Genomic DNA, 22,592 nt, shown 5'->3' on the forward strand with positions numbered 1-22,592 from the left:
TGTGAGGTTAGTTGGTTAAAGAGGTTTAGGGCAGCCAACAGGAGCAAAGCAAGGTAAAGACTGAGGAGGATGTATGGAGGTGCAGTATAAGTTTACTGACTGGAACAGCAGAACTACTATGGGAAGCTGTAAAATCTGAGACAGAGAGAAAACAAAAACTATAAAAATAAACCTTACATTAATGTGTGAAGTATCAGCATGACACTATACATCAGCCACAGCAGCACATGTCACTTCTTTGCTAGGAACAAGTACCCTCTCACCTTGCACTAGACAATGCTGCATGGGAAGGGGTGTGTGTGCACTCACTTATTCTTCCCACTGACACCTTTCTACAAAGCACTGTTCCCCTAACAAACTTCAGTTAGTTGATCTTAGGGCCACAGCAGAAAGAGCAGGGCTAAGGGAACCAGCAGACTGAATGCTGTCTGTCCATGGCTGCATGGATACAGTGTGAGATGAGTCACATAGCCTCAAGACTGAAGAGAGCAGTGTATGCAGCTGCACAGATGCTCAAATCCTCATGTGCTTGCCGCTCCAGTTTTCTGCTGCATGCACCTACAGTCAGCCCTTCCCAGAAACAATCCCCACCACCAGAGCAGTTACCTGGTAACAGTGGTAACCCCAGTAGGACCTTTTATGACGCAGTGGGAAGGCTGGATGCTGAGTTAGGGCTTTGAATTCAGTGCTGCACAGTGCACATCTAAAACAGCACATGGCAATAGCTTGGCATATCACATGACACCGGCATGGTCTGGCACAGTTTTATAAAAATATATATATATATATATAAGCAGAGTACTTTTGACTGTGACAGTATTAGGACTGAATGTGTGTGTTCCCCATGTCAAATCAGCAGTCTGGTATGAACCATAAAAAAAAAAAAAAAAAACATTTTTTTTTAGGACTCTTGGGCCCCTCAACAGAAACTGGGCCCTGGGCAGCTGCCCCTTTTGCCCTGTGTTAAAGACGGTCCTGATAAGACTTAGAAAAGGCTATGAGCAAAGAGTTGAAACAAATATTTGAATTAGTTTTTCTTGACATGTACACAAAAAAGGCCTCATACCACAAGGCCTGCAGTTAAAGAAAAATTGCACTTTTAATTTGAGCACAGTTTTACAAAAATAATGGGAAGGGATTCTAAACACAGCATCTGAGGGACTTATAGAAGTCCTAAAAAAATCTAGTAAAGAAATGCTACAAGAAATAAATACCCAAATCACTGATTTAAAAGATAAACTTATAGGAAGAAGGGAGGAACAAGAGTATAAAGAGAGACAAAAACTGATGATAATGAGACTTGATAATCTCAAAAGGGATATTCTATTAACCAAATGGAACAAGTTTGAAAGAGGCAAACAGGATGTTCACAATAAAAGTGCTAAGAATGACAACATGGATACAAATGATAATACAAAAGACATATATGAGACTGGAACCCTTAATAATAGTAATAATGAATATTCCAGTAGAAGAGAGAGAGAGAGACAACATGAATGAATATATACCCATTAGACCTAATTGGAATAATAGAGAAATAGATATGTCACATGATCAAAGACAACATAGACCTAATTGGACAAAATCCAATTATTATCATCAAAATTGTAGGCCTTATGAAGGTAATACATGGAATAAGAGGCCAACAGGTCCTAGATATGAATCAGGTCAATATGACTGGCATTAGACAGATGAACCCTATAGAGAAAGGGACAATAATAGATAGTAAGAGGGACAGTATGATAATCAGTATACAGGAAGACATTACGATAACATTAGAACTAATGATAGGGATTTTACTTCTAATACCAGGTTTAAAGAAAGATCTGCACAGAACTATAGATACGATCAATATTCAAATATACATAAAAAACCTGATCATTTTCATAATGGAAAACAGCAACATAATTGCCAATTTAGGAACAAATACACTGAAAGAAGAACCAATGATTGGTAAAAAGAGACACACAGTAGATTTCTACCCCTAGATCCCAGAACTAGAGACCTAACAAATGAAGAGCAGACTTTTTTAGTCAACAGCCCTCTCAAGGAGGGCACATCAAGAGACTTAATGGAGAAAGACAGAATAGAGAGAACAGGAGGGAACAGATGAAAATGAGGGTTTGAAGAAAGAGAGAAGGAAGGATTAGAACAGGAACCAAAATAGAGGGAGAAAATCAAGGTATTTTTAATATTAGTAGTGTTAAATTTAGTGAAGAAGAATCAAGGGTTCTTAGTCTAGGATTGACATTTGCGCCTACTACGAGGCTTTACAAAGTTGAGACACATATCAATGTTAAACAATTCTAAAGGAAGCTCACATTGAAAAGATATTATGTGAAACATCTGATAGAGAGAAATCTATATCCCATCCCTGAAAGCTCTAATGGTACAAGGTCATATAAACACACTGATCTAAAACCTAGGTCAAAATGTTACCCCATCCAGGACAAAGGCAGCAATTTAGAAACATTTGAGAGGGCTGTACTTAAAAGATCTTAGGATGAACAATAATACTGAGAGAGTACAATATAATCTGAGAAGAAAAGAGAGAGCAACATGAAAATTTAAAGAGAAATTAGAAAATAATTATAAAACCTGCAGACAAGGGAGGGATTGTAATAATGGACAGAGAACAGTATGTCAAGGTAGCTGGCAGACTTCTGGGAGATAGAAAAACCTACAAAAAACTTGAACTCGATCCCACAAATAGTTTCTATAAGAAATTACTTGAATTGTTAAATAAGGGTAAAGACAAAATCATCCTAAATAAACGTGGAAATATGTCGACATGTTCTTGCAAAAATATGTGAGAAACCTTGAATCTTACATAAAAGACTCTAATCATATACTTAGGATACTAAATGATATTACTATTAACAAAGACATTATTTTAGCAACCTGTGATGTGACATCCTTGTATTTGACTTGTGGACTTTTTATTATTTTTTGCTATTAATAAAGGTGTGAATATTTTTGCACTTCTCGTCTCAGTTTGATTCCTGGCACCCTGACATTACACAAAGGCCATGAATCCTGATGGTGCTAATTATCCACCTTTACCTGCCATCATTTCCAGGATGGATGTACAGGATCACCGCTTAGATCAATTTGCACTAGCCCTGCAAACCCTGCTGACTCGCACTGCACATTTGGACCAAAGTGTCCCGCAAGTTATGGCTGCTCCTGATTCCGCTGCTGCACCTATGCCTACCAGGAGCATGTCCGGTTCTGCACCTCTACCTCAGCGTTATGGAGGCAATCCTATTCAGTGCAGAGGGTTTTCGACTAGGTGGGCATTTACTTTGAGATGTTACCTCAGGCATTTCCCTCTGACAGAGCTAAGGTGGGATTTCTCATCTCATTACTCTCTGACACAGCTCTTGCCTGGGCTAATCCCTTGTGGGAGACTAATAAACCTGTGATTTCAAATTACCCTGAATTTGTGTTCTCCTTTCGAAGGGTATTTCATGTTCCGACTCACTCCTCCTCTGCTGCTAAACGACTCATGTCCATTCAGCAAGGTACAAGATCTGTTGCTAAGTATGCTATTGAGTTCCGTACGTAGGTTGGAACAATGAAGCCCTTGTTGCGCCTTCTTTCATGGGCTCTCTGATGCGATTAAAGATGAAGTTGCTGCCAGAGATTTACCAGAGGATCTTGAGGCATTGGTGTCTTTTTTTATCCTAATTGACATCAGACTCAGAGAGAGGCCCTCTTTCAAGGAGCGCTTGCGGAAGCCTCCTGTTCCGTTGTCTCCTACGTGTTCATTCCCACCCATGCCTCCCTCTCCTCTCATGCCTCCTGGTCCTGAGTCACCAGGTACTGCTGAGCCGATGCAGTTGGGATTCATGTGCCTCTCCGTGGTGGAGAGGGCCTTAAGGAGGAGGGAGGGGCTCTGCCTCTATTGTGGGCTACAGGGCCACCTTTTGAAGTCTTGTCCTACACGGCTGGGAAACACTCACACCTAAGGTCCTGTCGGGGGCAGACCTTGGGTGGTTTATCCTCGTCCCCGGAACTGCTAAAGGAGAAACCTTTGGTCACGGTTGTCCTTTCCTGGGTGGACTCCTCCATAGTCACTCAGGCTCTTGTTGACTCCGGTGCTGCAGGCTATTTCATTGACAGTGCTTTTGTATCAAAGCACTCCATTCCTGTTTTGTCTCGGTCCATTCCGTTTGCTATTGAGGCCATTGATGGCAGGCCCCTTCAGCCCGTTCTCATTACTCACGAAACTGCTCCGTTGTCCATGGCTGTTGGGGCTCTCCATTTTGAAACCCTCCAGTTCCAGGTGATAAACTCTCTGCATTTTCTGGTTGTTCTGGGTTATCCTTGGCTCCAAAAGCATAATCCCAGTCTCGACTGGTGCAGGTCCGAAATTTTGTCGTGGTCCCTGCAACGTATTTCCACTTGTCTTCGGAAACCAGTTAAAGTCTTGTGCACTTCTTCGGTATCTCAATTGCCAGAGGAGTATTGAGAGTTCCTAGACGTTTTTGACAAGGTGCGTGCCGGTACGTTGCCTCCTCACCGTTCTTACGATTGTGCCATAGACCTGCAACCCAGAGCCATTCCTCCTCAGGGCCGGGTTTACCCTCTGTCTGTTGCAGAGAATTGTGCTATGGAGGAGTATGTTGCCGATGCTCTGTCGTGGGGGATCATCCGCAAATCCTGCTCTCCTGCAGGGGCTGGCTTCTTCTTTATGAAGAAAAAGGGTGGCAAGTTAAGACCATGCATCGATTATAGGGGGCTTAATCGTCTTACCATTAAGAATGCTTACCCTATTCCGCTCATTACGGAACTCTTTGACCGCCTCAAGGGAGCTACGGTCTTTACTAAACTTGATTTGAGAGGAGCGTACAATCTCGTTAGGATTAAGGAGGGCCACGAATGGAAAACAATGCCCTTGTAATGCCCTTTGGCCCATGTAATGCTCCTGTTGTTTTTCAGGAATTTATTAATGATGTCCTACGAGATATGTTGCAACAGTGTGTTGTGGTGTACTTAGACGACATCCTCATACACTCACCCACATTTGAGGCTCATCGTTCTGATGTTACACGGGTTCTTCAGAGACTATGTGAGAACGGCCTATTTTGTAAACTCGAGAAATATGAGTTCCCTCAGACTCAAGTAACCTTCCTAGGTTATGTTATCTCTTGTGCAGGGTTCTCCATGGAACCTGACAAGTTATCTGCAGTTCTGCAGTGGCCTTGCCCAGTGGGTATTTGGTCTATTCAACGTTTTTGGGGTTTGCCAATTACTATAGAAAGTTTATTAAAAAAATTTCTTCCTTGGTCAAACCTATCACAGACATGACCCGTAAAGAGAAAGAGCCACTCAATTGGTCACCTAATGCCATTAAGGCCTTTGATAGTCTTAAGACTGCCTTTGCTGCCGCTCCAGTTCTGACTCATCCTAACCCTGTCCTGCCTTTCATTCTTGAGGTCAATGCGTCTGAGACTGGAGTAGGTGCCCTCTTGTCTCAACGTCCTACGCCTGACGGTTCCTTGCATCCATGTGGTTTCTTCTCTAAGAAATTGTCTCCAGCGGAGTGCAATTATGAAATTGGCGACAGGGAATTACTGGCCATAATTTTGGCACTTAAGGAATGGAGGCATCTTCTCGAGGGTACTAGCGTGCCAGTGCTCATTCTTACTGACCACAAGAATTTAACTTACCTATCTGAAGCAAAACGTTTGTCGCCCCGACAGGCCAGGTGGGCGCTATTTTTGTCTCGGTTTAATTATGTGGTCTCCTACCTGCCTGGTAGTAAGAATGTTAGGGCTGATGCCCTCTCTCGACAATTTTCACCTTTGTCCAAGGAGGAGTCTGTACCTTCTCCTGTTATACCTCCTGACCATATTTTGGCTACCATACGTACTAATTTGACTTCTCCATTGGGGGAGGAGATCCTGGCTGCACAAACCAATGCACCTCCTGAGAAACCTAGTGGTAAGTGTTTTGTTCCTGAGAATTTACAAACTAAACTTTTGCACACTTACCACTATCCTAAAGCCACAGGTCACCCAGGCAAGAACCAAATGATTTGGTCTGTCACTCGACAATTCTGGTGGCCAGGTCTTCATTCTGATGTTGCTGCGTATGTTGCCTCCTGCTTGGTTTGTGCACAGAATAAGACTCCTCGATGTCTTCCTGTGGGTCTTCTTCAACCTATTGCTAATGGTGAGCGTCCTTGGACACATCTTTCCATGGACTTTATTGTCGAGCTCCCTGTTTCCAATGGCAATACTGTTATCCTTATGGTGGTTGACTGTTTTTCTAAAATGTCACATTCCATTTCCTTGATGAAGCTGCCTACCGCTCAGGAGCTTGCTTCAATTTTTGCCCGGGAGGTCTTCCGTTTACATGGGTTACCCAAGGAGATAGTGTCAGACCGGGGTAGCCAGTTTGTCTCCAGATTTTGGCGTTCCTTTTGTGCTTAAATGGGGATCCAGCTTTCCTTCTCCTCGGCATATCACCCTCAATCCAATGGGGCTGCGGAACGGTCTAATCAAGGAACAGTTCCTCCGTTGCTATGTCTCAGATCACCACAATAATTGGTCTGAACTGTTACCTTGGGCAGAGTTTGCTCATAATAGTGCTATTAATGCTTCCTCCAAGTTATCCCTGTTCATGGCAAATTATGGGTTTTAACCATCCTTGTTGCCCGATTCATTCATGTCTCAGGGTATTCCGGCTTTGGAGGAGCATCTCTGGCAACTCCGTTCCACGTGGGTGCAGATTCAGGATTGCCTTCATTGTTCTATGCAGCGCCAAAAGTTCTAGGCTGATCGTAGGCGTCTGCCCGCACCTTCCTACCAGGTTGGTGAGAGAGTTTGGCTGTCCTCCCGCAACTTGAACCTTCGTGTGCCTTCCAATAAATTGGCTCCCTGTTATGTTGGTCCTTTTCAAATACTCCGACGGGTTAATCCTGTAGCCTACACTCTTGACCTTCCTCCTGCTATGCGCATCTCCAATGTTTTTCTTGTCTCCCTCTTGAAACCATTGGTTTGTAATTGGTTTACCTCTGTGTTGCCTCATCCCCGTCCTATCTTTGTTGACAACCATGAGGAGTATGAGGTCAGCGGCATTATTGACTCTTGTATGTCCAGGGGCCGTGTATAGTATTTGGTTCACTGGAGGGGCTACGGTCCGGAGGAGCGTACTTGGGTTCCCTCCTCTGATGTTCATGCTCCCGCCCTCCTCCATGCCTTCCATGCCCGTTTCCCCAATAAGCCTTTTGTCCTCCCACAGGGGAGGGGTCGTTGAGGGGAGGGTACTGTCAGGGTTTTTTCCCTGTTTGCCATGTGCTGCTGGCAGCCATTTTACTCACCTCTCTTCCTGACTATGGTGCATTGTGGGGGATGCTGCTCATTTCCTGCACCTCCTTTTATGGCCAGACTGGTGTGCATCATCCATGTGAGACAGGATGCAGTCTCAGAATTGTGATGTCATCACTTATTATTTAAAGGTCCTCTGTTCAGTATGCTTTGCCTTTGCATTGTCTCAGACCTGTTTGTGAGAGTTCCTGTGTATTACCTGGCTGCCTGACGTCCTTCCTGGTTCCTGATCCCTGGCTTGGTCCTGACTTTGCTGTTTTCCTTGTTCCTGATTCCAGCTCGTCTGACTATTCGCTTTGGCTCCTGACTTGGCTCGTCTGAGTACCAGCTCTGGTTTTGACTCCTGGCTTGTTATTTGACTTGTGGACTTTTTATTATTTTTTGCTATTAATAAAGGTGTGATTATTTTTGCACTTCTCGTCTCAGTTTGATTCCTGGCACCCTGACACTACACCAATCTGTTTATGGGCTATTGGGAAGAAAGCTTCATCCCATTGGTTGAGCCTGGTGCAAATCTTCTCCTATTTAAAAAAATCATAGATGATATCCTTATTATCTGGTAGGGAAGTGAGTTGGAGCTTGTAAGATTGTTTAATAACATGAATAGAAACAACAAGGGACTTAAATTTAAACTTAAAACTTTTTTTTAAACCTGTTGATTCCAACAATTATATTCATGGCAATAGCTGCCACTCAAAAAAATGGATTGCCAATATACCATTTGGGCAATTTCTGAGGATTAAAAAAAAATGTACCAATTTTAGTGATTATGAAACTCAAGTTTCTATCCTGGAGAAAAGATTTCAAGGAAGGGGTATGAACAAAATAATATTAACAGAGCAAAAGAAAGAGCGGATAAGGTAGAAAGAGACACCCTAATTAGGGGGAATAAACTTAAGGATATTGAAAATAGGGATATAATCAATGTCCCGTTTATAACACAATATAGCAGTGACCATCAAGTTGTAAGAAAAATCATCAGTAAACACTGGCATCTCGTCAAATCTGATCCAATTATTGGAGATAAGATTACCCCTGTACCCAAAATTGTTTATAGAAGAGCTAAGAACTTCAAGTCAAATTTAGCCCCTAGTGAATTTATAAGGATAGATAAGAAGCTGAAGGATGTAGATTTAACAGGGAATGACCTGAAATGGTTTTATCCAAGGTTTACATGTAGGGCCTGTAGATATAGCTCAAAGCTTAAAAAAATTCAAAATTCCAAACACAGGCAAATAATTAATCATAAAGGACACAATTAGGTGTACACAAAAAGGAGTGGTCTACATGCTCAAATGCACTTGTAATTTAATATATATATGGGATTTTCAATTAAAACTACTTTGTAAAGAAGCAGAGTTGATTTACTATATGGACACCCTATTCCCGAATGGACTAAACTCAGAATTGGATTTATCTCCTTTTCTTCCAGTCTAGGAGATCTGGGGATGGATGTGAAAACCCATTAGGTATATTGACAAGTTCGTAATCTCACCCATTCTCTCTGTGAATCTGCGTATTACCTTATTGCAGTGTGATACACATCTCAACAGAATCTATAAAACTTATAGACTTGAGAGTTAGGGCAATTCTATAATCTCTTAACAACTTATACAGATCTGAAGGTTAGACCTATTATCAACTCATATCCCCATTAAGAAGTTGTAACCTATTGTATCTCATTCTCTCCGAATGATTTTTTTCTAAATCTCCGCAAGTATGGGCCCATTATAACATAGACTTGACTAAAAAAAAAAAGAGTGCTCAGCTTAAGCAACACACTTCATACATAAACATGGGCAATCAGTTGACACGCTACAATGGCAAGCTATTGAGTTAGTCAAACATCCCAAGAGAGGAGGAGATAGATATAAGGAATTATATCATAGAGAGGCGTTTTGGATCTTTAAGTTGGAGACTAGATATCCTAGGGGCTTCAATTCGATGTATGACATCATGAATAATTGGGAACGCTAGTCTCAGCCCTAGTATCGTCTGTATACCTCTATCATTTTACATACGATAAGAGGCACATTGAGAGTCAATACTCTGTGACATAATCTGAACTTTCCTTATTTTTGTTACTCATGTATGGTTACATGGGTAAAACTTAAAGAAACACTGAAATTTCTTTGGGTTACTAACTAAACAGTTTTAGCTTCTAATCATTTATGTAGGATCTAACAGTTATATTATAATCTTATCTAAAACAAGTAAGTTAATAACATCAGGAGTGACTATGTAAGTATGCTAATATATAATATTTATTATTAACAAAACTTAGGAAATTTTTTCTTTTCCATTTTCATTAATTTCATAACACACAATAGAAAGGTCTTGTGTAGTTTTGATATTGGAAGTTTGCATTTTACATATAACTCACTAATGTTATTATAGAGTATTCCATTTATAACCTAGGTAAACAGTCCGCCCTTTTATCCCTGCTGATAATGTTAACTATATTATTCTACCAGCTCCGAGTAATTTCAACATTCATAGTATGTATATATGAGTTCTAATTGCACGTCAATCACGAAAGTAATAATGTCTATGTAAGAAAGCCGTTATTCAAATTAGTAGTATGTTTGAAATGTTTTATCAGCATCAGGTGTTGTTTTAATTCACTATAGTATAATTGGTACCTGAGCACCCGCCTCCACCATCTGTGAGTACGGGGCAACCCGAAACGCGTCCTGTGTGAGGGGATGTGTGCTGCTCTTCACTGTTTTTAATGTATTTTTCTTTCGATATATGTTGTATTTAGCCCTCATTGGTTTCTTGACTTTTTAACGCAATAAAGTATGTCTTTGTTATACAGCCGTTCTAGCATCAAGGTTTGTTGTGAGTTTCTGCTTATGGATAGCTATTGGGCTGCTTGACATCAGATGGGACAGGATCCGGCTTGCTGCGTCTAACTCCGGAAGTGAATTGAGAGTGGAGAGTACACTGCATCCAAGGTCGGAGCGGAGCCGCATCCGAGGTCGGTTTAGCCGGAGAAGTAAAACACAGTTTTGTGTATCCTCGCAAGGTTTTTGGGCTAACCGACGGGAAATGAGGAACTACACTGGAAGTTAAGTGGGTGTTTCTTATTACTTTTTGGCACCTGCTGTTTATTATTGCCTTCTGTTCAAGTTGTGACTGTGTTGATGGATACCGTGATACCGTGATACATACGGCATTATTTGTGGTGATTCACTAGTGCTGTGATTCGAGTGTGTGTATTCAGTGTTTGTATATCCATGTTCAGGATTTTCACCCTAAAAGCCTGATACCGCATAATAGAATTGTCCCAGCTTTATTTTACGTTTACTGATTACAGTGTAAAGCTACAAGTTTGCAAATACAGCTTACACATACCACGAGTGGCATTATTTCCTACCAAAGGAAGTAATATATGAATTAATCAAATACAACATGAGTTAATTAATATCTACACCTTTATAATCGCCTATCTACAGAGCATGTTATAATTACGTTTGACAGTAAAACATTTGGACACTAAAATACTGTTACTGTTGCAATTATATCTGCCAATATGGAAACAAGAAATATGACAGTCTATTACTCATTAGACAGAGCCTTTGATAAAGAGTTGGAGAATATATTCTCTACAAGTAGGACACAGTCAGTCTTGGGGGATCTGTTTCTTGAAATGGAAAATCTAAAGATAAAAGAAGCAAGATTCAAAATAGATAAATGGACTTTGGAGAGATAGCACCATTTAAATATGATACCAAGGGGACTCCGCCTAAATAAATATCCAACATTTGAAGTCACAGAAGAAGAATTTATTAAGGAATGGAATAGCGTCCTAGCAGAATGCTCCATCAAACTATTATTATTGGTCATCAAATTCAAAGCTGCAGAACTCACAAAAAGAGATAAAATTTTGAACCTTCAGGTGTCTTTGGATACTTTTGCTCATGATCCAGATTACAAAGAGATGGATGAAATTCTACAAAATACGGTAGAAGATACTAAAAAGGAAATTATTGAGGTTAAACATTCCAAATACCTCAGAGATTATGATGATTATTCTAACAACCAAGTGTTTGTGTGGAAAAGGAAGGACAGATTCCAGCTGAATAGACAAGGAAACAGGAGAACCAGAAGATGGCGCTCAAGACAACGCTCTAAACATAGGGATAACACTGATACAGAAGAAAAAGGAAAAGAAGACAAACAACACTATAAGAAAGTGTGCTTTTCTGATACAGAAGCAGAGTCGGGAGATGAAGAACCACAATTATACAGTGATCAAGGATATTGAGCTTCTAATGATGAAGAGAACTTGAACTCTATTAAATCTAACCAAGACTATACACTGGCTAATAATAGGCCCTCTATTTTGAAATCTAATATTAGTAAAGCTAACAAGAACAGCTATCATGAGAATACACAATACTCCCATACTAATAGGGGTAGAGGACATAATTAAAGCTTACCCACTAAAGGGCAGGGTAGAGGCGCTTTTAACAAAGCCACCCAGGTAGATCCAGCTAAGAAATATTCTAATATTAGCAATAGAACAGAGAGTACTAAACAACCACTAGCAATGGGAGGTTGCTCAGAAGAGATTGAAAGTAATGTCAGTATGGAACAGGTTTTTTACCCCCCCCCCAACAAAGACCCAAAGGGGGGGGGGGTCAGGAAGAGGCTCAATAGGCAAAAACAGATATCAATTAAGAACCAACAAAAATTAAATAAAGTAAGATATGTCAATTCACAAGGTAAGGAGATAGAGATTGTGGGAAATGTTATCAATGTCTCAAGAGTAGAACTTACAGAAAAGATCAATATGCAGTACTCAATCTAGGCCTAGGATTTGCTCCATCATGTAAATCCAATCTATTTAATACTCTTATAGATTTGAATGGTTTTGTCAGAAATTTAACATTAAAAAGGCATTTTTCTGACAATATTGATAACTTTTTACCAACTAGGGATAGCAGTAACACACTAATGAATTCTGAATTAAACTTTGATGAGATATGTGCGGTTAGAGATCTGGAAGATCTCATTACCCCTGATAATATTCACTCTTCTATGGAGCTTAGCCCAGCAAATCAACCCCTAATGAATACCATGATTGGCAAGTCTAATTTTTACCCTATACAGAGCAGAGGGAATGTGCTGGAAATGTTCCACAGAAGCATAGAAAAAGAACTAACTCTGTTACATTCACGACAGAGACCGCACAAACAAAATCTTACTAACATTCAGAGAAAAGCCTTGGATGAACTCAAATTCAATGAGCATATTGTAATTAGGAAATCTGATAAGGGGGGCTCCACAGTTGTTCTCAATAAAGAGGACTATATTTCAGAAGCCTTGCGTCAGTTAAATGATAGGAACACATATACTAAAATACAAGGTAATTCCAAAAATCAGATCCGGGAACAGATATGGTCACTTGTGGATGACGAAATTGAAAAGGGTTATATTGATCAAAAGAAAGCAACATTCTTGTGTGTCCAACATCCTAAAACTCCATATTTTCATATGTTCCTCAAGTTTCATAAGTCTCTTGATGACATTAAGGGCAGACCTATTGTTTCAGGAATAGGGTCTGCCCTTGAGCCCCTCTCAGAATAGGTTGATAGTGTTTTGCAACCAATGGTGGTCCAGCTGTGGAGTTACCTAAGAGATATGAAGCATCTCTTGAATTTGCTTTCTGAATTCAGATGGGAGGGGACCCACAGCTGGATCACCATTGATGCTGTTTCTCTATATTCTTCCATTCCCCATGGATATGGGGATTGGAGGCTATTAAATATTTTCTTACCACAGCGACTAGCTTTGATTCTGATCAGGTGGACTATTTTGTTGGAATTGTGCGCTATTTACGAGAGCATAATTATTTTGAGTTTGAGTCTTCATTCTATCTCCAAAGATGTGGGACAGCCATGGGTGCCAAATTTGCGCCATCCTACACCAACTTGTTCCTTGGCTGGTGGGAGGCGTCCCATATCTTTGGAGATAGAAATCAGTTCCGTTCATCAATATCTCTCTATAAGAGATTTATTGATGACCTTATTATGATTTGCAGTGCTACTCACGAAGAAGCTCTCCTTTTTCTTAATCACTTGAATACAAATGAAATAGGGATCCACAAGTTTCATGATACAACGATTAACTACTTGGATGTTACTTTGAGTGCAAACATTATGAGTAACAACATAGAAACTCGGACTTACCGAAAACCCATATCTAAGAATAATCTCTTGCATTGTTCTAGTAATCACCCTAAAAATACTGCAAGAGCAATTGCCAAAGAGCAATTTATCCGTATGAAGAGGAATTGCTCTAATGAGGATGATTATTTTGAGGAATGTGAGAGATTAGGTAGTGATTTATTGCAAAGGGGTTATAAGATAAGAACTATTTCTAAATTAAGGAAAGAAGTAGAAAATATCCCCAGACAAGAGCTCCTAAAGGAGAAAATCGGTAGAACTGGTACTAAGGAAAACAGCAAACCTAAACTTACTTTTGTCACTAATTATAGGGATCAATATTTTGATATTTGTAAAATTGTTAGGAGGCATCTACCAATTCTCTTAGCAGACACTAAACTTAAACATATAGTAGATCATGGCTATAGGTTCTCTTACAGAAAAAGTACTACCTTGGGGAACATCCTTTCTCCTACAGTACTCCCTAAACGCAATATTGGGAGCAGTTGGTTAACACATAAAGGCACTTTTAAGTGTGGAAATTCAAGATGCAAAGCATGTGAAAATATCTTGGTTAGTACCCATTTTGAATCTTATAGAACAGGTGAAATATTTGAAACCTCACAATGTATAAATTGTAGCATGTGCTACATTGTCTACCTTATCTCTTGTGTTGAATGCAAATTGCAATATGTAGGCCTTACCACTAGGGAGGTAAGGTCACGCATTTGAGAACATCTAAGCAACATACATTGCAAAAAAGAGTGCTCAGCTTTAGCAACACACTTCATACATAAACATGGGCAATCAGTTGACACGCTACGATGGCAAGCTATTGAGTTAGTCAAACATCCCAAGAGAGGAGAAGATAGAGATAAGGAATTATATTGTAGAGAGGCGTTTTGGATCTTTAAGTTGGAGACTAGATATCCTAGGGGCTTCAATTCGATGTATGACATCATGAATCATTGGGAATGCTAGTCTCAGCCCTACTATTGTCTGTATACCTCTATCATTTTATATACAATAAGAGGCACAATGAGAGTCAATACTCTGTGACATAATCTGAACTTTCCTTATTTTTGTTACTCATGTATGGTTACATGGGTAAAACTTAGAGAAACACTGAAATTTCTTTGGGTTACTAACTAAACAGTTTTAGCTTCTAATCATTTATGTAGGATCTAGCAGTTATATTATAATCTTATCTAAAACAAGTAAGTTAATAACATCAGGAGTGACTATGTAAGTTTGCTAATATATAATATTTATTATTAACAGAACTTAGGAAATTTTTTCTTTTCCTTTTTCGTTAATTCCATAACACACAATAGAAAGGTCTTGTGTAGTTTTGATATTGGAAGTTTGCATTTTACATATAACACACTAATGTTATTATAGAGTATTCCATTTATAACCTAGGTAAACAGTCCGCCCTTTTATCCCTGCTGATAATGTTAACTATATTATTCTGCCAGCTCTGAGTAATTTCAACATTCATAGTATGTATATATGAGGTCTAATTGCACCTCAATCACGAAAGTAATAATGTCTATGTAAGAAAGCCGTTATTCAAATTAGTAGTATGTTTGAAATGTTTTATCAGCATCAGGTGTTGTTTTAATTCACTATAGTATAATTGGTACCTGAGCACCCGCCTCCACCATCTGTGAGTACGGGGCAACCCGAAATGCATCCTGTGTGAGGGGATGTGTGCTGCTCTTCACTGTTTTTAATGTATTTTTCTTTGGATATATGTTGTATTTAGCCCTCATTGGTTTCTTGACTTTTTTAATGCAATAAAGGATGTCTTTGTGATACAGCCGTTCTAGCATCAAGGTTTGTTGTAAGATAACTATGGTGTATATATTTTTTTTATGATAGTCAAGAGTCACCAGTTATACATTAAGCGTTCTGGAGAAATTTTCTTCACTACTTTCAACAAAAAAACCAGCGCTCACAGCCACAATAAACCTCTTTTCACCCATGCACAACTGTTAGTGCACCACTTGTAATCTAGCCCTTAATGTGTAAAAAATAATATACACTGATCAGAAAAAAATATATACTTGGTTATACATAAAATAAAATTTTTCAAAAATTACAGTAATATTATTGGTATGTGTATTACATTTTTTGCCCAAAACTAAAAACTAGTTGTGGGTGTACACACTTGGGCTATTTCTTTTGTGAGAATTACTTTTTTTGTACATCTGTATTTCTTTATATGTGGATTTACTTTCACAATATTTTAGCTCATATTTTTGAAAATCTATAAAAGCTTTGTATACATACTGACACACTAGTAAAAAAAGCCAAGTCAAGTAAATTCACAAACGTTTCTGAAAGCGCAAAATTTCGTGATACTTTTCGGGACCTACCAGACCAAGTCTCCTCATGGATTTTCCATAACCTTATATAGATGAAAAGGCCAATTATATATCCAATGTGAGTGATCAATAAAGCCATAATAGCTCCTCTAGAAAGAAAAAAAAATATGATGAACTAATGAAATTATTCCCTATCATCAAAATAATTTATCTTTATTAAATATTTGCAAAACATTTCACAAGTACTGTTTGTGCATGTCAGGGATTCATCTCTTTTCCTACTGTGCCTTTAAGAATGTCAACTCACTACCCCTATTTAAGGATCCTCCCAACAGAACTCATTGCTTGGTAATTTGTTGCTCAGTGTGAAGCTGCTTCAGAAGAGACCTAGCCGTTTATACTACTTTGTATTCTCAACTTATTGCTCTCCATGAGTATCTGCCTATTTGAATCAACTTGCAGATTCTCTTTTGTGCTTAAAGATTTGCTCCGTTTGTTCACTAAGAGATTTCTCAGTCTCTCTCCTGTAGTGAGGTTGTTCCCCTGCAGCGTGTGACGTCACGCTCCTCATTCTCCCGCCGCGGATCTCTGCCAGGCTCTCTGCGATACTCCTAGGACTTGTTGCTGTGTGGTAACTGTATCGCTATGTGCTAATATCATCTACAATATTTCTAGTCTATATATATTGCATTCTATGAACTGTGTGTATTGCTGCAACCTCATTTTTTCCTTCACTTGCTATATATTGTGGAACGCTCATTTGCTGGATTTCCATATTCGCTTCAGATATCAAATATGCACTAAACCTTTTTACTGCTATTTACCAAATTACAAACAAATAACTGTGACAAAGATTATTACAAAGTACCATTATTCATTAACGGATTGCATAAGCATAATTCAAACTTTACGCAATTAACCTCTATTGTGCTTGAAATGAACTGTTTGCTCTAACTTAAACTATATCTGTTTCCTCAAGTTTACCACAGCTTATATTACTCTGATTGAACAACTCTGCAAAGTATTAATATTCATTATCAAAGTATGGTTTACAAAATGACCAGAGGTTGATTTATTCACTTATCAAAGTACTGTGTTAATTTCAGTGTGTTTGTTAAAGCCTGCTGCATAAACTATTTCCATTGCAACTCTGTTTGAATTAAGGCACCTGCACTAATTAACTCTTTCACTACTGCTGCAGTCAATCCTATAAGACTTACTCTCTATTCTGCTTTAAGCATTTATTGTTGCGTGAAGGTTCCGGTTTCACTCAGCAACCCTGCTGTAGTGACCCTCAGATCAATGAGCATATCAGGGTTCCCTTAAGTTAAATCTGTGGGAATCCGAGGTAAGGTGTGAGACTGAGTGGTCCTGCATAAAGCAGGGGCTGTAATTGTAGTGTTCTCTAGAAACAACTAAACATATCCTTACATATTACCAAGCCATAAAAAAGGAATACTACTAACAGCTAAAATCATGGATGTAAGTGAACTGTCCAGGAGAGTTGGTTCTTTAGCTCAGAGTATGGATCACATGATTCAAGGCTTAAGGGCTATACAACTAGAGAATCAGAGTATAAAATTTTTTATTAATGATCATCTTGCAAACAAAACTACTAATGTTGAGTCATGTCCAGAACCCATTGTTAGTCCACCGGAAAAGTTCTCTGGGGACAGAGCTATGTTTAGGGATTTCAGGAATTCCTGCACTCTGCTTTTTACTTTGAAACCTAAGTCATACCCAACTGACAGGATTAGAGTTCTAACTGTAATTTCATTTCTCAGAGGTGAGGCCAGGTCTTGGGCCAATGCTTTCTATGAAAAAAATGATCCTATCCTAAATTCACTAGAAGATTTTTTTTCTGCAATGTCTCTTTTATATGAAGATCACAATAGAAAAAATACTGCCGAAACTGCCATTAGGTCTCTAAGACAGGGCAAAAGAATGGTAGAAGACTACATTACTGAATTCAAAAGATGGGCTCCTGACACCCTGTGGAATATTCCTGCTCTACGCAATCAGTTCCGTTTGGGACTCAATGATGCAGTTAAGGATGAATTGGCAAGGGGTGTGATTCCAGAGGACTTGGATGAATTGATGACTCTCTCTATTGGCATAGATTGTCGGCTTAGGGAAAGGAAGTCAGAGAGATCCTATTCAGAGACTACCCCCAGAAGAAACCCCAATTATCATCACTCAACACCTTCCACAGCATTCACTAGACCCATAGAAGAACCCATGGATGTTGCAGTTATTAGGGGACCCTTGAGACCTGAGGAGAAAGCTAGGCGTAAGCTACTAAACCTATGTCTATACTGTGCTGAAAAGAACCATGCTGTTAGGGACTGTCCCTCTCTGATTCGACAAAAGAAGGGTAAGACTTCGTCCAATGACCATACTGTTAATTTGGTTGACAGCATAAAATCTCATCTATCTATTTATGTCTCCCTACAGTGGTCCCTTCAGAAGATAAACGTTCAGGCCATAATTGACTCTGGGGCTTCTGGGAATTTTGCTGATAACACTTTTGTTGTTAATAATCACATCCCACTAATAAAGAAGAGTGTTGCTTTAGCTATTCGTCTGGTTGACGGTTCATTCTTTAGCTCTGGTCCCATAACTCACCACACTATCCCACTCAAAGTTGTTACCCCTTCAGGACACACAGAGCTTATTTGTTTTGATGTTCTTCCATCTTCTGTCTATCCATTAATCCTTGGACTGAATTGGTTAATAAAGCATAATCCCACTATATCGTGGTCCACAGCATCAGTAGTTTTTGATTCAAACCACTGTAAACAATCCTGTTTTGGGGTACACACACTTTGTCATATCACTGAACATAAGTTACCAGAATGTTATAGTGAATTTGCTGATGTTTTTGATAAAAAGGAGGCTGAGTCTTTACCTCCACACAGAGACTATGACTGTCCTATTGATCTTATACCTGGAAGCTCCATACCATATGGACATATATATCCATTGTCACAGCCAGAATTAAATCATTTAAAAGAATATTTAGATGATAACTTGAAAAAAGGCTTTATTAGACCTTCCACATCCTCTGCAGCTGCAGCAATGTTCTTTGTAAAAAACAAGGATGGCAGTCTTAGACCCATTATTGATTATAGGCAGTTGAACAAATGCACAAAAAAGAACAGATACCCCCTGCCCCTCATACCTGAACTTATTGAACGTTTACAAGGTGCCACAGTTTTTACTAAACTTGACCTCAGAGGTGCTTACAATCTGATTAGGATGAGGGCAGGGGATGAATGGTTAACTGCATTTCGTACTAGATACGGTTTATATGAATACACTGTAATGCCCTTTGGGTTGTGCAATGCCCCAGCGACTTTTCAATGTTTTATAAATGATGTCTTTCATGATTTGTTAGATATTTGTATTGTCGTATACTTGGATGATATCCTGGTTTACCCAAATTCTCTACAGGATCACATTGTACATGTCAAACAAGTGTTGACACGTTTAAGGGCACACCGTCTTTATGCAAAGCTTGAAAAGTGTATTTTTAATACAAACACCATATCATTCCTTGGTTATTGCATCTCACCAGCTGGAATTTCAATGGAGTCAAGCAAAGTAGAAGCTATCACTAATTGGCCTATTCCTTGTAATAAAAAAGATATTCAAAGATTCCTTGGCTTTGCGAACTTTTATAGAAAGTTCATTAAAGACTTTTCACTTATTGTTAGACCTCTCACTACGTTAACACGTAAGCAAGTTAAGTTTGTATGGAATCAAGATGCTGATCATTCCTTCAATACTCTAAAAACTAAATTTGTTTCAGCCCCTATTTTACAGTTTCCAGATCCCACATGTCAATTTACGCTAGAAGTCGATGCTTCTGAGTTTGCTGTGGGGGCTGTTTTATCTCAAAGACGTTCTGAAAAAGAACCTTTACATCCTGTTTCCTACTATTCTAGAACTATGAGTTCAGCAGAGATTAACTATGGAATCGGTGATAAGGAACTTCTCGCAATCAAATCAGCTTTGGAGTTCTGGCGACACCTCCTAGAGGGTGCAACATATCCAATCACCATCTATACCGATCACCGTAATTTAGAATATTTAAAATCAAACAAGACCCTCACTGCTCGTCAGGTTCGATGGAGTTTGTTCTTCTCTCGTTTTGATTACGTCATTACTTATAGACCAGGTTCAAAAAATATGAAAGCTGATGCTCTTTCTAGAAAAGACCCTCGTCCTACTGATGTGGTTTCTCCTTCATCTATCATACCTCCGGATAGAATTATTTGTTTAACAACTGAGTTTAAAACCATCTTACAAGAACATCTGAAGGATGATTCATCTTTGGGTCATTTGGATGTACTAAAACATTCCGACAACTTATACTATCATGGCACTTTATTGTATATACCTCCTTCTCTCAGGAATGAGATACTTACCTCTGCTCACGACTCTTTATTGGCTGGTCATCCTGGAGTTCATAGAACTGCTCATTTGATTAAAAGGAATTACTGGTGGCCAAAGATGAATGATACTATTAAACAGTATATTGATTCCTGTATGGTATGTACAACTAAGAAACATCAGCATAAGAGTCCTTATGGTTACCTTCTCTCTTTACCAGTACCAGACAGACCCTGGGCAGCGATTGCTATGGATTTTGTTGTTGATCTGCCCTCGTCAGCTAATTATAATACCATATTGGTAGTAGTGGACTTATTCTCTAAAATGGCTCATTTCCTTCCACATAGAGGATTGCCTACGTCTTCAGAAACTGCTTCACTATTTTTGAATCACATTGTAAAACTACATGGTTTACCTGAAACAATCACCACAGATAGAGGTACGCAATTCACCTCGAGGTTTTGGAATCAATTGTGTTCCTCTCTTAACATTACTAAATGTTTGAGTACCGCTTATCATCCACAAACGAATGGTCAAACAGAAAGAACAAATCAAACATTAGAGCAGTACCTTCGTTGCTACTGCACTCAACAACAAGATAACTGGCATTCTCTACTTGCTACTGCTGAATTTGCTCATAATAATGCCGTAAATTCATCAACTAAAATGACACCATTTTACATCAATTATGGATTTCATCCCTCATACTATCCAAATCAGATCAACAATTCCGACATGCCTATAGTTAATGATCTTATTAATACCATTGCTACCAATTTCTCAACATTGAAACAAGTTTTACTAGAAGCCCAGGCTGTTCAGAAACATCACTACGACCTACGTAGATCCAAGCCTCCAGATTACAAGATTGGTGACAAAGTTTGGTTAAGCACTAAACATTTACGCTTACAAGTTCCATCTAAAAAACTGGCTTCCCTATATTTAGGGCCTTATCCGATACAAATGGTCATCAATGTTAATGCTGTAACACTTAAACTACCAGATTCCATGAAGATACATCCCACATTCCACGTTTCTCTTTTGAAACCTTACAGTGCAATTAGAGACTCAACTCAAAATGAGACGGTGGAACCTACAGTCATTGATGGCATGGAATATGAGATTGAGTCTATCATAGACTCTCGTTACCATCGTAATCAACTTCAGTATCTTGTCAGTTGGAAGGGATTTGGTCCTGAGGAGGACTCTTGGGAGCCTTCCAATAATGTCTCTGCACCACGTCTTGTCTCTTTGTTTCATCGTAGACATCCTGATCGTCCTGGTCCTTGATCCGCGGAGCGGCTCCTTGGGGGGGGTGTCCTGTCAGGGATTCATCTCTTTTCCTACTGTGCCTTTAAGAATGTCAACTCACTACCCCTATTTAAGGCTCCTCCCAACATAACTCATTGCTTGGTAATTTGTTGCTCAGTGTGAAGCTGCTTCAGAAGAGACCTAGCCGTTTATACTACTTTGTATTCTCAACTTATTGCTCTCCATGAGTATCTGCCTATTTGAATCAACTTGCAGATTCTCTTTTGTGCTTGAAGATTTGCTCCGTTTGTTCACTAAGAGATTTCTCAGTCTCTCTCCTGTAGTGAGGTTGTTCCCCTGCAGCGTGTGACGTCACGCTCCTCATTCTCCCGCCGCGGATCTCTGCCAGGCTCTCTGCGATACTCCTAGGACTTGTTGCTGTGTGGTAACTGTATCGCTATGTGCTAATATCATCTACAATATTTCTAGTCTATATATATTGCATTCTATGAACTGTGTGTATTGCTGCAACCTCATTTTTTCCTTCACTTGCTATATATTGTGGAACGCTCATTTGCTGGATTTCCATATTCGCTTCAGATATCAAATATGCACTAAACCTTTTTACTGCTATTTACCAAATTACAAACAAATAACTGTGACAAAGATTATTACAAAGTACCATTATTCATTAACGGATTGCATAAGCATAATTCAAACTTTACGCAATTAACCTCTATTGTGCTTGAAATGAACTGTTTGCTCTAACTTAAACTATATCTGTTTCCTCAAGTTTACCACAGCTTATATTACTCTGATTGAACAACTCTGCAAAGTATTAATATTCATTATCAAAGTATGGTTTACAAAATGACCAGAGGTTGATTTATTCACTTATCAAAGTACTGTGTTAATTTCAGTGTGTTTGTTAAAGCCTGCTGCATAAACTATTTCCATTGCAACTCTGTTTGAATTAAGGCACCTGCACTAATTAACTCTTTCACTACTGCTGCAGTCAATCCTATAAGACTTACTCTCTATTCTGCTTTAAGCATTTATTGTTGCGTGAAGGTTCCGGTTTCACTCAGCAACCCTGCTGTAGTGAC

At 39.2% G+C, this 22,592-nt stretch overlaps 1 protein-coding gene across 1 annotated transcript in view; it reads right to left on the reverse strand.

The window, feature by feature from the left end:
• LOC128652465 (multidrug and toxin extrusion protein 1-like) overlaps positions 1-22,592 on the reverse strand; it is a 191,073-nt gene that overhangs the window by 50,856 nt on the left and 117,625 nt on the right. The window contains exon 8 of the mRNA XM_053705403.1: positions 15,892-15,989. Within this exon, the coding sequence (XP_053561378.1) occupies positions 15,892-15,989 (98 nt within the window). The remainder of the gene's footprint in view (positions 1-15,891; positions 15,990-22,592) is intronic.

The sequence above is a fragment of the Bombina bombina genome, chromosome 3 (genome assembly GCF_027579735.1).
Source record: "Bombina bombina isolate aBomBom1 chromosome 3, aBomBom1.pri, whole genome shotgun sequence".
Classification (NCBI taxonomy): domain Eukaryota; kingdom Metazoa; phylum Chordata; class Amphibia; order Anura; family Bombinatoridae; genus Bombina; species Bombina bombina.